At 40.2% G+C, this 14,788-nt stretch overlaps 1 protein-coding gene across 1 annotated transcript in view; it reads right to left on the bottom strand.

The window, feature by feature from the left end:
- The window catches only part of LOC114101661 (putative tetratricopeptide repeat protein 41), a 71,577-nt gene extending 62,800 nt beyond the window's left edge, over positions 1-8,777 (bottom strand). Inside the window, exons 1-2 of the mRNA XM_071609587.1 lie at positions 7,460-8,777; positions 3,414-3,594 (exon numbers count right to left, since the gene is read on the bottom strand). Of these exons, the coding sequence (XP_071465688.1) occupies positions 3,414-3,594; positions 7,460-8,246 (968 nt within the window). The 5' untranslated portion in view covers positions 8,247-8,777. The remainder of the gene's footprint in view (positions 1-3,413; positions 3,595-7,459) is intronic.
- Between the last annotated feature and the right edge of the window lie 6,011 nt (positions 8,778-14,788).

Genomic DNA, 14,788 nt, shown 5'->3' with positions numbered 1-14,788 from the left:
GAAGAGGTGTCCATCAAACCTAGAAAGGCAGTCTCTGGAAGAGGCCAAAGCATTAATCCTTCCCTAAATAAATCCTTTATAGATACCAACCACTGACCCCAGGCCCTCCATCCAGTCCAGTAAGATGAATCCCAGAGACCGAGTGCTGACCCCAGACTCCCTCCCATTTGGCCCAGTAAAATAGACCTCAAATTCCTGAGTGTCCAAGCTGACACACTCATAAATTAAGTCACCTCTCAATATAACCTACATAAACCCAGTTCCCTCCTTTGTTTGGTGGCTCAAGTGGAAAATGAGCCACCAAATTTTCATCACCCCATTCCTGCAGGAAACTCCATTCCTGAAGGTTGAAATAATCCATGAAGTTTGAATCCAGCTTGGTTCTTTTGTGCTAACAGGAGTACCATGAAGAGGACTGTTCCCAGGATTATTTGATTCACTATTGGATATTTAGTGACTAGCGCAGGACTTGACCATATATTGTTGAACAAGTCAATGAATTAAATGCCATAAAGCTGAATTCAGATTCAGCAAAGCAAGAGGATCAGTTCGAAGACTCACTAACATAGAAACCCTAAAGCCAGGTCATTGAATAGTTATTTCTTAAGAAGTCCATCTCCATTAATATAAATTAGGAATGAATGTTTTATTGCTTAAATTGTTTTGCCAGCAAATTTGAGTAGTGGGATTTGATTGTGTGTCCTACCTTTGCCCTCTGCTCAGTCTAACCTCAACCAATCAGCTAGAGCAAGCCAGACAAAACATTTCACATAGGTGGGTGATTGCTCTGCTTGAAAGCAGCAAAAGTCCAAGTCCGTCCAATGAACAGTGCGGCCAGAAAGACCCATCCAGTATCTCTCCAACCTCTTCCACTACCACTCTCTCTGCAGCTTTGACTTCCTGTGGCTGCTGGCCTCCTTGCTATTGGCTCCAGCCTCCTTCCTCTATCTGGAAGATCCTTCCAATCCATATCCACAGGGCCTGCTTCCTCACCTCTTTCTAGTAGTTATCCCAAATCGCCTTGTCACTGAGGGCTTCCCTCAGCCAACCAGGTGGCCCATTTCTCTTCAACATTTCCTTGAAGGCACTTGAAGGCATCTAAAGCTCTGTTCTTATTGCAGTATCAAAAGCTCAGGAAAATCATATTAAAAGCTCTCTTAAACTTCCATAATTAGAGCTGGATATGTAGTTCAGCTACATGTTTTGCATATCTGTTATGTTCATTGCCTGGGTCCACAATGCAAACCTCGATGGGGGCAAAGATTTCTGTTGCTTTTGTTCCCTGTATTTAAAACAATACTTGGCACAGAGCAGGTAAAAAATCAATTAACAAGAAATGCAAATCTGATGCATCGGCATACCTACGGATAGGGTCTTAATCACTACTTCTCAAGAAAAATGAAAACACTGCAAAACAATCTGTGCCTCCTTTTCAAAATGAGAACCCTGTTGGTCTATCTGGTTGTCAATGAAGACACTGCTTTGACAAGTGAATAAAACCACACTCCTCTTCTATTGACCCTTACACACTATTCAGGAACACGCAGAACGGAACATTGTTCCTGAATGGCAAAGCAAGCAAAAGCTCTGCATGTTTTCACATAACTCATCTAAAAGGACTTATTTAATTGCTGTATCTTGTTGGGCCCAACAATTTAAGTTGTTCATTTGCAATAAAATTTACTAGATTTCTCATCCACACTAAAATGCTTAAAATTATAAGCTAAGTGATAAATAATCCACAAACCAAAAAATTCCTTGTTTTAAAGTGAACATTTCAGTGATTTTATTATATTCACAAATATGTCACTCTTTAATTCCAGAACCTCTACACCCATTAAGGATCATCATCCATTTCCTTCACTACCCTCATCCCCCGGCAGTCACTTAGCCAACTGTTTCTACAGGTTTGTCTCTTCAAGCTTTACATTTAAAACACATAACAGGGCTGGGGTTGTGGCTCAGTGGCAGAGCGCTCACCTAGCACGTGCAAGGCCCTGGGTTCCATCCTCAGCACCACATAAAAATAAATAAATAAATAATATTATGTCCAACTAAAAGCTAAACATTAAAAAACACACGCACACACACACATAACCAGTGTGCTTTTCCTGTAGTCTTAAAAATACTGATTGAGGACTGGGGTTGTAGCTCAGTGGCAGAGTGCTTGCCTTGCACATGTGCGGCACTGGGTTTGATCCTCAGCACCACATAAAAATAAATAAACAAAATAAAGGTATTATGTCCATGTATAACTAAAGAAAGATTTAAAAAAAAATAGTGTGGCTCAGTGGTGCAGCGCTTAACTAGCATGGGTGAGGCCCTGGGTTCGATCCTCAGCACCACATAAAAATAAATAAAATAAAGGTATTGTGTCCAAATACAACTAAAAAAATTAATTTTTTTAAAAATAATGATTGAATATTATGATGTAATATTAAGTCAAATAAAAAACAATAAATAAATAAAAACAATAAAGTCAAATAAATAATAAACAAAAAACTTCCTTTTGGCGTAATAAGTCACTTCCTCTTGGCATGAGTTCCCAGAATCACAAAAATGTTGCTAGCTCTGAATGGACTTCAGTGGTGTGCAGCTGAGCCTGGGAGGGTGATGGCAGAGAGCCCCTCACCATCCCAGCTACTGTGGGCTTATTTCAAAATGAGACCTGTGCTAAGAGCTGGAGGATGAGGATGAAAAAAGAAGACTATCCTAGGAACCTCCCTGCTTTCTAGGAATAGACCCTGAGGGACTCATAGACAATGCCAGTTTTCTTACATTGCCTTAGCTTCACAATGCCTATGGGTGGTAAAGGTGTGTCACCACCCAGAGTGGAAAGAGACATGCAGGTCTGATTATAGAAGACACTGGATAAACCAATGAAGGAGTGCATACATGGGGAATGATAACTTGATTCCTTACACATAAACATAAATAATGATATGTCCCATATCATTTTGATAAGTTCTGGTGAATATCTGAATGTAAATGTAATAATGATACACATGGAAGCCCTAAATTACATACTACTATACAAATGCAATATACATATTCTCCATTTTAGTTTCTTCTCCTTAAAGCCATTTCATTGTTCTTAGAATTACTTAGATCAATTTTGATATATGAGAGAGAAAAGAAGGTAGGTGCTCTGCCTTCCAGCAGTTTATCATCTTCTTAAGGACACTGGAAGAAAGTATGTGAAAAACCAGAAAAGCTTTGCAAAAGCAGGGGGTACCTGATAAGGAAATCTAACCCAGGGTTAGCCTTTCTGGGGTCTCTCTTATAGGATGGGATGTCCACAGAATGGGGGAAGTGGGAGTGGACACTCTAAATTTGGAGGAATCACATTTACCAAAGCCAGGCTGTTTTGCTTGAACCCCATAAAGAAGGATTTGGATTTCTTGACATCTTACCTGAGAACAGAGACTAAATTAGAATCTGCTGCTGCATTTTTTAAGTCAAGTCCCTCATCCTTTAAGACAAATTGTTCCAAGATTTCAAAGATCCTGTTTGACTCCTTGGAAGAAACAAACGCTTGCTTGCACTTCTCAATAAACTCTTCATGATAGAAACATTCTAAGCTGTGCCTGTAGTCTTTATAATCAAAGAAATAAGTTTTAAGATCTTAGAATTATAGTTTTTCATTTTCAATTGCACATGCTTTCTATAAATGCCCAATAAGGAATTTGCTCTCTGTATCTAGATCACCTTCTTTCCATGGTGGTGCCATATTTCACAGCCCATTCTGAATGTTAATGAAAGAAAACAACAGGGGTATGTCTGTGTGTCTACACATGGCAAAGCTTAGAGGAGTGCAGTATATTTCTAGGGCAAGATGCCCTAAAACAGATGACACCCTTGGGTACAGCTGCAGCTCTGCCATTGGGCAGGTAGGTCCCTTAAACTCTAATAAGACGTAGAGTCAGACGATTGGATGATGTCTGGGTTCCTTGAGTTCCTATTTACTGTAATTCCAAAACCACTGCCTAATTCAATTCAGGGGGGTTCTGGGTTGTTAAAATGCCCTCCTGTCTCTGGAGGGTGAAGGCTATTATCAATGTACATATAGGAGAAAAAAAAACATAAAATAGTCTGGTAGGTTTCTAAGATACCCACCCACCTTTTGACTCCTTATTAACTTGTCTGCCCTGTGGTTCAGGTTAGTGCCAGGACAGACCTGAAGACCATAGGTCAGCTTCATGTTTCAAAATTTTTAACAGAATTTGGGATGATTGAGCTGAACTTGAACCTCACCCACTAAAGTGAGGTATCTTGAAGATCAAGTATCTCTAAGAATCAAGAGTATAAACTGATAGCAATAGCTCTACATTGCCTTATAACTACTAACTGTACAAATGGTTTATTGCTATCCTAGCTGTAGACTGTGAGATTTTGGAGGTTACCTAAATAATTTAAAGGGTATCATAGATCCAAAAGAGAATTTAGCACTTCCTTTCAGAGAATTTTTTCATAATCCACCCATTGTGTACCTTCTAATTTAGATATTTAGCCCACATACAACCCTTCAAGAATAAAATATAAAACAAGCTAACTTTTCAATAAGATCAAAAATTAAAGAGGATCGCGAGTTCAAAGCCATCCTCAGCAAAAGCGAGGCACTAAGCAACCCAGTGAGACGCTGTCTCTAAATAAAATACAAAATAGGGGCTAGGGATGTGACTCAGTGGTGGAGTGCCCGAGTTCAATGCCTGGTACAAAAAAAAAAAAAAGAATACTATGGAGAAATAAGATGAACTTAACCCAAGTACACAGAAAGGCTTGATTCTTGTATGAATTAGTGAATATTAATCAATGGATGTGATCCAGATTACGATGAGTAAAATACTATTACCATTACAGACTTCAGCCAGATGTCCATGTTGTTCTGGAACCCATTTGGTTATTCACTCTTATTGGCTATTTACTCTGTGACTAATGAGCCAGGCACTGTTTTTAGGTGCTTCACATGTGTCATTACTCGTAAGCAGATTCTTGTTCATCTATTTTATAAAAGAAACTAAGGCTTACCAGTATTAAGTAATTTTCTCAAACTCACACAGCTTGGAACTGAAAAATCCAGGATTCTAAGGACATGCCTGGAGTCAGATTCTAAAAACTTCACGCCTATAGTAAATATTTAAGATATCTTTAGGCTGCCCAACATTCACTGACTCTACACTAGTTTCAGTAACAGCACTAGATCCACCATCCCAAATCTCAATTCATGTTATTAAGTTCACGACTCCACGTGCATTCCAGAGGCAGTCTATGATCAAGGATTAATTATCAGAGTATCACATTTTCTTGGCACCCATGATTGAGGTTAAATACAAGCACATGGCCCAGGTTAGACCAAGAATGGCTCAGTGCTAGGAACTGAGCCAATTCTGCTGAACTTGAACCTGTAGTGCTACAGTCAACTTCCTTCTATGAGGGAGAAGCCAAGGAATTGAGCCAACATCAGAACAACAGAGCCAGGATGAGAAACCAAAAGATCAGAGCCTAGTGACATCATCTGAGCCACTAGTTGAAGCCTGAGCAGAACCAGACTGAATCCTGGGCTTTGCAATTATATTAGTTATAAGGTCCCCTTTTGTTGATGCCAGTTGGAGTCTCTTGCAACCAAAAGCTTTGTGACTGATAACAGTGTTTTTCCCCCAGGGTCCAGAATGATTTGGCTTATAGGCAGACTCACCTGGTTACCAAGGGTGAGATTTCTTTCTTTTTTTTTTTAATATTTATTTTTTAGTTGTAGTTGCACACAATATCTTTACTTATTTATTTATCTTTATGTGGTGCTGAGGATCGAACCCAGGGCCTCGCACATACTAGGTGAGCACTTTGCTGCTGAGCTACAGCCCCAGCCCAAGGGTAAGATTTCAACACCACCCCCAGCACTGAATTTGAATGACCTATGTGGGCCAATATTCTGTGACTTACCTCCTATCCATCTGCTCATATGATAAGGACTGTTGCCTGCCTGATCCCCCAAAACATTTGAGGATGTACCATCTACCACCACTTTACCTCCCTACATTAATTAGGCCCTTACATCAGTAATTCATAACCTTTTGGGGTCATGGAATCTTTTGAGATTTTGAGAATCTGATCAAAGACACAGGTCATCTTCTCGCCTCCCCCCAAAATACACATGCATATAAAAATCCTATTTTTAGTGTTATTTTAAGGATGCCTCATATCCCTCCTGAGGTTTCTCTAGATGCAGATTCTCTGCTATACCTTGACATTGCTCTTCCTGTTCTATCTTGGCACATGTCCTCAAGACACCATTTTCAAAAATAAAGTTAATCAAGGGCTGGGATTGTGGCTCAGTGGTAGAGCGCTCGCCTAGCACAAGTGGGACCCGGGTTCGATCCTCAGCACCACATAAAAATAAAGGCATTGTTTAAAAAAAAATAAAAATAAAGTTAATCATTTCATTTAGAAGCAATCTGATATGAGGTAGTGCTTCATCAAACTTCAGCACCCATACAATCTCCTGATTATCATGTTAAAATGCAAATTTTAATTCAGTAGACCTAAAATGGTACCTGAGATTCTGCATTTCTAACAATCTCCCAGGGTTGACAGTTCATGGATTACACGCTGAAGAGTATAGATAAAGAAGAACAGGCATGGATCTTAGAATCAGAGAGATGTGGGTTCAAATCTTGGATTGGTCATTTATGTGATATGGGCAAGTCATCTGACCACTATATATAGCAGCTTTCATTTGCTCATCTGCAAAACCAGAATTATTATTCCTGCCTTGCAGAGCTAAACTTTAAGGATGAAATGTGATTATATAAACAAACCACCAACTAATGAAAGCTCTCTTTCCTTTGACTCAGGGTTTCTCCACGTTCACATTGTTGACATTTTAGGCTGGATATATGTTTATTCTGGAGGGCTGTCCTGTGCACTGGAGAATGGTTAGCACCCCTCACCTCTACCTACTAGAGGCCAGTATCTCTCCCCCAATTAGGACCACCAAAAATGTCTCCAGATAAGATCAAATGTCTGGCAGGGAGGGGACAAAATTGGCAATAGTCAAGAACCTCTGCTCTAGATCTACACATTAACTGCCAGATATTCTGGGTCTTCTCTGAGCTCTTTAACTTCCTAACTATTCTTCCATGACCCATCATTAGCTCCCATTTTCAGTTTCAAAAATCTTCAAAATTAAAAAATAGGGCTGGGGTTATAGTTCAGTCACAGAACACTTGCCTCGCACATGTGAGACACTGGGTTGGATCTTCAGCACCACGCAAAAATAAATAAACAAAATAAAGATATTGTACCCATGTATAACTAAAAAATATTTTTTAAAAAATGAAAAAATATATATTGCATAAAATGGATAATATTAAATGCTTAAGGAATGTTTTCAATCATTTAAAAAAAATTTTTCCTAGGAAGACATAGAAAACATTAACCTGTGTTAATCACATTCACTCACCTATATTTTTGATCATTAAAGTGACTGGGTTAAGTTTTTCTATCACAAACGACCAGTCCTTGAAAACCAGTTCCCCCAACTCTTGGAGATCTTTATAAAATCTGATGGGAAGCCCTTTACTAATGATCTTGGCCTTAAGTCTTCCAATCTTCAATTTTTCCTCTTCATTCACCAGAGCACCTGAGGACAGACTCTCCTCCTCTTCCCCACTTAATATCTTCAGCAGCGTGGTCCTGGTCCTGAAATAAAAATATTGAAATTGTGACTGGTTCCGAAATGCTGCCTGGGTGATCTCAAACTCCGTCAGGCTGCAGTTGGGAGTCTCTAGGACCCAAGGATAACCATTTTTTGCAGCAACATAAAGATTCTGTTCTGGTTTGGATAAATTTGATAGGTCTTTTGCTTTGGAGAACATGAAAGGTGAGTGGTCAGGAAGGAAGTCCCCATAGGTCTGACCCAACATGCAGATGAAGAAGGGAAAGCAGCTGTTCACATAGTCAAGACAGAGCTTCAGCTGCTGGGAGAGGAGACAGCAACCCTGTCTATACAAGTTGGCCGGCAAGGACTTCTGGGCCTTCAAGACTGACCACCTCAGGTCCACAGGTTTGAAGTATGTACCCCGGGAATTGCAGAGTTCATTAAGCTGAGGGAAGATGTTGGTTGCCAAAAAGTTCCTCTCTTCTTGAAAATCATTCAGAGTGGAGCAGATGTAAGGCCGAATGGGCGTCTGGGGCTTTACATTGAATTGGGCATCTCTTTCTACATTCTCATTTGCCTTCTGGTTCATTTTCCTTTGCTCGGGGAGGATATCACATTCAAATCAGGACGGTTTGCATCCTGGGGCAGCCTCCAGCCCTCACTGCTCTTAGATCTTTCTCCTAATGATGTTTGCTAGAAAAAGATGGCAATCTTTCCCCAAGGTAGTTCGTGAGGATCATCATTTGAGGATGAGAGATGCCTACCATTTGAAGGTCAGGAAAAAAAATCTTGATTGTTAGGACTGAAAAAGAAAAAAACATTCATTTTAGAGTTCCAAGTAGCTCCTATCTCCCCACTTCCCCGAAATCTCTTACTAAAGAACTGAGCACAACAAGATGAGAGGGTGCTGACACAGGCCTCCCTCCCCCCAGTCTCCCATTCACCTCCCCAGGGGTTCTTCACCTAACTGCTACTTTTACCCCATATGTTAAAGGAAGAGAAGTCCAGAAAAGGAGCCTAATGTGTTTGGGAGCAGAATAAACCAAGGAAGATTCATGACTGTGACCAGAAGCAAGAACGAAAACAGGTATAAAGTTGAAGTCAGCACAGGAAAAACAAATCAAAAGTATCAAGACCAAGAATGTGGCTGGCAGCTGAGAGGAAGTCTGACTCCAGGAACCCCATGATTTTTTTTTTTTAATCTTAAATTTTACAGGCTCACACAACATTCCATTCACCTACATGGGCTAGAATTTAATTCCACTGAGTTAATGGAAAAACACACAGCCTCTAACAACATCATTATGCTTGCGAGATGTTTAAAAAAAAAAAAACAAGATAAAGAAAACTACCTGGTTTTATAAGCTTTTCCTTGGTACAACTCATTTCCATACCAAATGTTGCTTTTCTGGTTATGTTTGTTGCTTTTACTTGTGGAAGAACACATGATGTTATAAGCATTTGGCAATTTTTTAAAAAGCACAGTACTGTTTTTAAAAATGTTAACCCTAGGGCTGGGGTCGTGGCTCAGTGCTAGAGGGTTTGCCTAGCATGTGTGAGGCACTGGGTTTGATCCCTGGCACCACATAAAAATTAAAAGAAAAGGAAAAAAGAAAAGGTATTGTGTCCATCTACGACTTAAAAAAAAAAAGTATTAACCCTAGCCAGGCACAGTGGCATATGCCTGTAATCCTAGGGGCTTGGGAGGCTGATACAAGAGGATCACAAGTTCAAAGCCAGCCTCAGCAACAGGGAGGCACTAAGCAACTCAGTGAAACTCTGTCTCTAAATAAAATGCAAAATAGGGGTGGGGATGTGGTTGAGTGCCCCTGCGTTCAATCCCAGGTATCAAAAAAAAGCATTAACCCTTTTGCATTGAATTGTCTCAACAATCCTATGACAGAAAATAACAGCATTCCTACTTTATAGATGAAGAAACAAAAAGTTCAAGCAGGATAAGCAACAGGTCCAAAGTCATTCAGGTAGAAATGGAGAGCCAGGATCTTAACCCAGCTCAGCCTGACTCTAGAACATGAACATGATAATGCCACCATATGACAGAGATAAGACTCTGTCATGAAAATCCATAAACTCATTTTTTGGAAATGGGGCAGAAAACCCTATCCTATGAGCAATATTATAATAAATAGGTGACAATTCAGAAAAAAAAATAATTTTAAAACACAATCTTACACCATTTTACCAAAAAAACTCTAAAAGATGACAGAATAAACATCATGGGTTTTTTTTTTAATAGACCTCTCACTATCATGTAGGAAACTAGAGATAGGTTATTGGCCCTTGCAAAAAGTCACCTTCTGCCATGGTGGTACACACCAGTAATCCTAGCTATTTGGGAGGCCGAGGCAGGAAGATCATAAGTTCAAAGCTAGCCTCAGGAATTTAGTGAGTCCCTAAACAGCTTATTGAGATCTCCTCTCAAATTTAAAAAAAATAATAATAAAATTAAAACTAAAAAAGGGCTGGGGATGCAGTTCAGTGAAAAGCACCCTGGGTTACATTCTCATTACCAAGAAAAAAAAATTATCAGAAGAAAAAAATCAGTGAACTTGAAAACATAAGAACAAAAAATATGTAAACTGAAGTACATTTCACATACCAAACAAAAATACCAAAAGAAACCAAGTAAAGCCTCAATAATGAGCTGCAATATCAAGTGGTTCTCAACTTGGAGACCCAGAAGGAGGGGAGAAAGAGGAAAGGACAGAAAAACAATACTTGAAGAAACAACTGCTAAAAAAAATGCCGAACATTATGAAAACTGTGCACCCATGGATTCTACAAAGCTCAATTCTAAGCAGAATAAATGTAAAATCATGCAAAAGAACACCACAATTGAAGGCCTATAAAAAGCAGTGATTTTTTTTTATTTTTTAGTGTTGATGGACCTTTATTTTATTCATGTATTTATATGCAGTGCTGAGAATTGAACCCAGTGACTCGCACATCTGAGGCAAGCGCTCTACCACTGAGCCACAACCCCAGTCCCAAAAAGCAGTGATTTTAAAAAATCTATAAAACAGCAAGACAAAACAAAGCCATGCTATCTAGGGACTTCTATGGATCCAGGCTGATAATGGAAAACTCTTAACAGGCCCTTGGCCTCAGCAGTGCATAAAGAGCCAGGCTTCACCTTGTTCCTCCCATGCAATAAAAGGCTTAAACCCTGAAAATTCTAGATATTTATAGACTCTGGGAGATTCTGTTGAGAAGGCCTTGGTAGATTCCCGCAAGAAAGCAAGACAAACTTCCGTGCTTCCCTCCTGGGGGCCCACAGCCACACCCCAGATCTGCAGGTCTCAGAGATCTTCATCCTAACTGGGGAAATAATAAAGTATACCAAAAGCCTCTGGGGTGTTTCCTTTCTTCCTTGGGATGCAGAAATCCAAAAGATTGCTCCAACCACCCTAATAATGAGAACAACTATAAAATTAAAAATTTTCTGGAGCTGATCAGAGACCTGAGGTCCTAAGGTAAACAAGTAACTTGGAATCAAAAGAGGGACAGGTCCCTTCAAGGACAGTTGGGACACAAACTGGTGGTGGAGCATAGGAGAAAAGCTACCGTAAAATCAAGTAAGAAAACATCAACAAAAAAATTTTAATTTCTAAGGAATTAAAGGCCAAGAGTGGGCTAGTCCAAGGGTGTGGCATAGCAGGAGTCCATATGTAGGGAAGCTCACAGGCTCTGTCCCATGAGAGAAAAAAAAACTAAGGACAAGATAGGAGACCAGACGGAGCACCAGGCCCATAGGAAGTGATTGGCAGGTGCTGTGGAACAGCAAGAACCCTGCTCACATCCCCAGACCTCTCCTTACACAAAGCATAAGCCAATGGGAGAAGAGCACAGTTTCTGGAACCACTGCCAACTGCAACTGGGGAAAGAGAGAGGGAAAAGTCCTCTAACCCTTGGGGAGAAGCAGGAAACCATCTTGAGCTCAGAACACGGTGCTGATGCCAAGAGATTTAACACGCCTCCTAGAGCGGCAGGAGAACACACACAGAGTTGGGATACCTGGGGGAGGCGGGCAGAAACCCTGAAAAGAGCCTTCCCCCCAGCGCCAAAGTACTCCGGCCAGTCTCACCCCGCGAGGCCAAAGACAATAGTGAGCGCCCCCTCCAGCTGGTGGAGTCAGCACCAAGTAACCCCAAACAGCAGTCTACCAGAGCAGGAGGAAGACCAGGAGCTCAGAGCGGGGACTGGGCAAGGTGAACCTGGGGAGAGCTGGAAGCGAAGAGCTGACTGCAGCACTGGAGGAATCTGAGGCCTCAGCTGGATGGAAGGTCTCAAAGGGACAATGAAAGCTAAACCGGATCAATCCTAACAGCATTGACTCAACTCTCACACTCACAGATTGATCAAAACAAGACCCAGGGATTAATATAATCTATCTTACTATATTAGTCACCTTTTCATTGCTGTGACCAAAATACCAGACAAGAACAACTTACAGGAGGAAGTTTATTTTGGGCTCACAATTTTGGAGATTCGGTCCATAGTCGACTAACTCCACTGCTCTCCACCCGAGGGGAGGCAGAACATCAGGGCAGGAGGGCCCAGCAGAAGGAAGCTACTCCACTCATGGCAGGGAGGAAGCAGAGAACGTGGGGGGAAGCAACCACTGGGAAGTTGTGCCCCTCCAGGACATATCCCCAGGGACATCTCCTCCAGCCATGCCCCACCTGCCCACAATTACCACCCACTTAGTACATCCAAACTAGGATGGACCAATTTGGTTACTTTCTCGTAATCTAATCACTGCACCTCTGAATATTCCTTAACACGAGCTTTTGAGAGACACCTCATATCCAAACTGTAACACTGAGCCTCAACTAGTTCTAATACAATGTCTAGATTTTAATTTAAAAATCATGGACATACAAATATGCTATAAGAAAACAAATCCATCAGTGCCAAGTAGGGTGGCACATGCACGTAACCCCAGCTACTTGGGAAGCTGAGGCAGGAGGATCATAAGTTTAAGACTAGCCTCAGCACCTTAGCAAAATCCTGTCTCAAAATAATATTTTAAAAACTGGGAATATTGCTCAGTGGTAGAGCACTTCCCCAGCACATTTGGGGCCCTAGTTCAATCCCAGTACAGAAAAAAAACACAAAATATCCATATTCAATAGATATATCGATCCACAGAACCATACTCAGACATGATCCAGATGTTGAACCTTTCAGACAAGTTTTGAGTAGCTATGATTAAAAGGTTTTTAAAAATCTATGAAAAAGATGTAACACATGCATAAATAGATGTAAATTTTCAGTAAAAAGATGGAAACTATGAAAGAGAATAAAATGGAAATACTAGCCAGGCACTGTGGCACATGCCTATAAGGTCAGCGGCTCACCAGGCTGAGTCAGGGGGATTCCAAGTTCAAGGCCAGTCTCAGAAACTTAGAGGCCCTGTCGCAAAATAAAAAAATAAAAAGTGCTAGGATATAGCTCAATACTAGAGCACTCCAATTCCCAGTATTACTCCCCCCACCCACAAAAAAGGATATACCAGAAAGAAAAAAAACATGTCAGAGATAAAGAATTCCTTCATTAACCTTATTTAAAGACTAAATACAGTAGAAGAAAGAATCAGTGAGCACACCGATTTGAAGAAAAAGCAGCTAAGAATTTCCCCAAAATAATGAAAGACATCAAACCACCAACCTAAGTATCTCAGATAAACTTGAGCAATATGAACACTCAAAAAATAAATAAAAAGAGGAAAATAAATAAAACACCTAGACAACATCACACAGAGAAAAAAATTACAGAGGATTTATTATAAGACTACACAAGCTCTAAGATAAGTGAGCAATTTATTTAAAGTACAACACTAAAAGAGGAAAAAATGGCCAACCCAGAGTCCTATCAAAAATAAATGAAGGGAAACTAGGACTTTTTCAGACACACAGGAGTGACTGCTAGCAGGCCTGGGCTATGATAAATGCTAAAGGAGGCCCAATAGAGCAGGATGTGATGCCGACAGAAACTTGGATCTGCCCAAAATAATAAAGAGTTCTGAAATGGTAAAAATGAAAGACATTTTTCTTATATTGATCACTCCAAAAATAACTAACAGTTGAAGAAAAAAGAAACAGGCATAGTACACTGTGAGGTTTATGACACACATAGAGGTAAAAGGCAAGAAGCACAGAACACGAGAGCGGGCTTGAGGAGGGCTTGTCTAAGGTTCCTGTACTACACACAAGATGGCACAATATAGAAAGGTAGGCAGCAGTAAATGAAAGATGTACATTGCAAACCCTGGGGTGACTAATAAATGCCCTAAGAAGGGACATAACCAATGAGCCAATAGCAGAGATAAATTGGAAATAATAAGTACCAAAAAACGAAGAAAAAGAGAACAAAACAAAACAATGAAACTCAGCTAGGGGCTGGGGTGTAGCCTAGTAGGTGAGGTACTGGGTTTGATCCTCAGCACCATGTAAAGAAAAATGAATAAAATAAAGGTATGGTGTCCGTCTATAACTAAAAATACTTCAAAAAAAAAAAAACTGCTGGGACAAATTTCAGGAAACAAATAACAAGATGGCAGACTTAAATGCAATAAAATAATTAATTAAATCAAACATAAATAAGTACAACTTAAAGAGATTGTCAGATAAGACAGATAAGATTAAAAAAAAAAAAGCAAAGACTCTAATATCTGTTGCTTAGAAGAAATACCCTCTAAATGTGAAGAGATAGATAAAATCAATGGAAAAGGCTGGAGCCACGTGCAGTGGGGGTGCACAGCTGTAGTCCCAGCTCCTTGGGAGGCTGAGGCAGGAGGATCACTTGATCCTAGGTGGGTGTTCTAGGCCAGGCTCAGCAACACAGTGAGACCTCATCAAAAAAAAAAAGAAGAAGGGGGGATAGAAACGGATATACTATTCAAATACACCAACAAAGTAGCCTGATGGGACTCTATTATAAATATTATTTTTTTAAATATTTTTATTTTTTAGTTTTTAGATGGACACAATATCTTCATTTTATTTTTATGTGGTGCTGAGGATCGAACCCAGTGCCTCACGCATGCCAGGCGAGCACGCTACCACTTAAGCCACATCCCGAGCCCCTAAATATTATAATTATATATTA

This window comes from Marmota flaviventris, chromosome 3 (assembly GCF_047511675.1).
Source record: "Marmota flaviventris isolate mMarFla1 chromosome 3, mMarFla1.hap1, whole genome shotgun sequence".
In the NCBI taxonomy this organism is placed as follows: Eukaryota; Metazoa; Chordata; class Mammalia; order Rodentia; family Sciuridae; genus Marmota; species Marmota flaviventris.
Note: the sequence above shows the minus strand (reverse complement) of the source record. Positions and strands in the feature narration are given on the sequence as shown.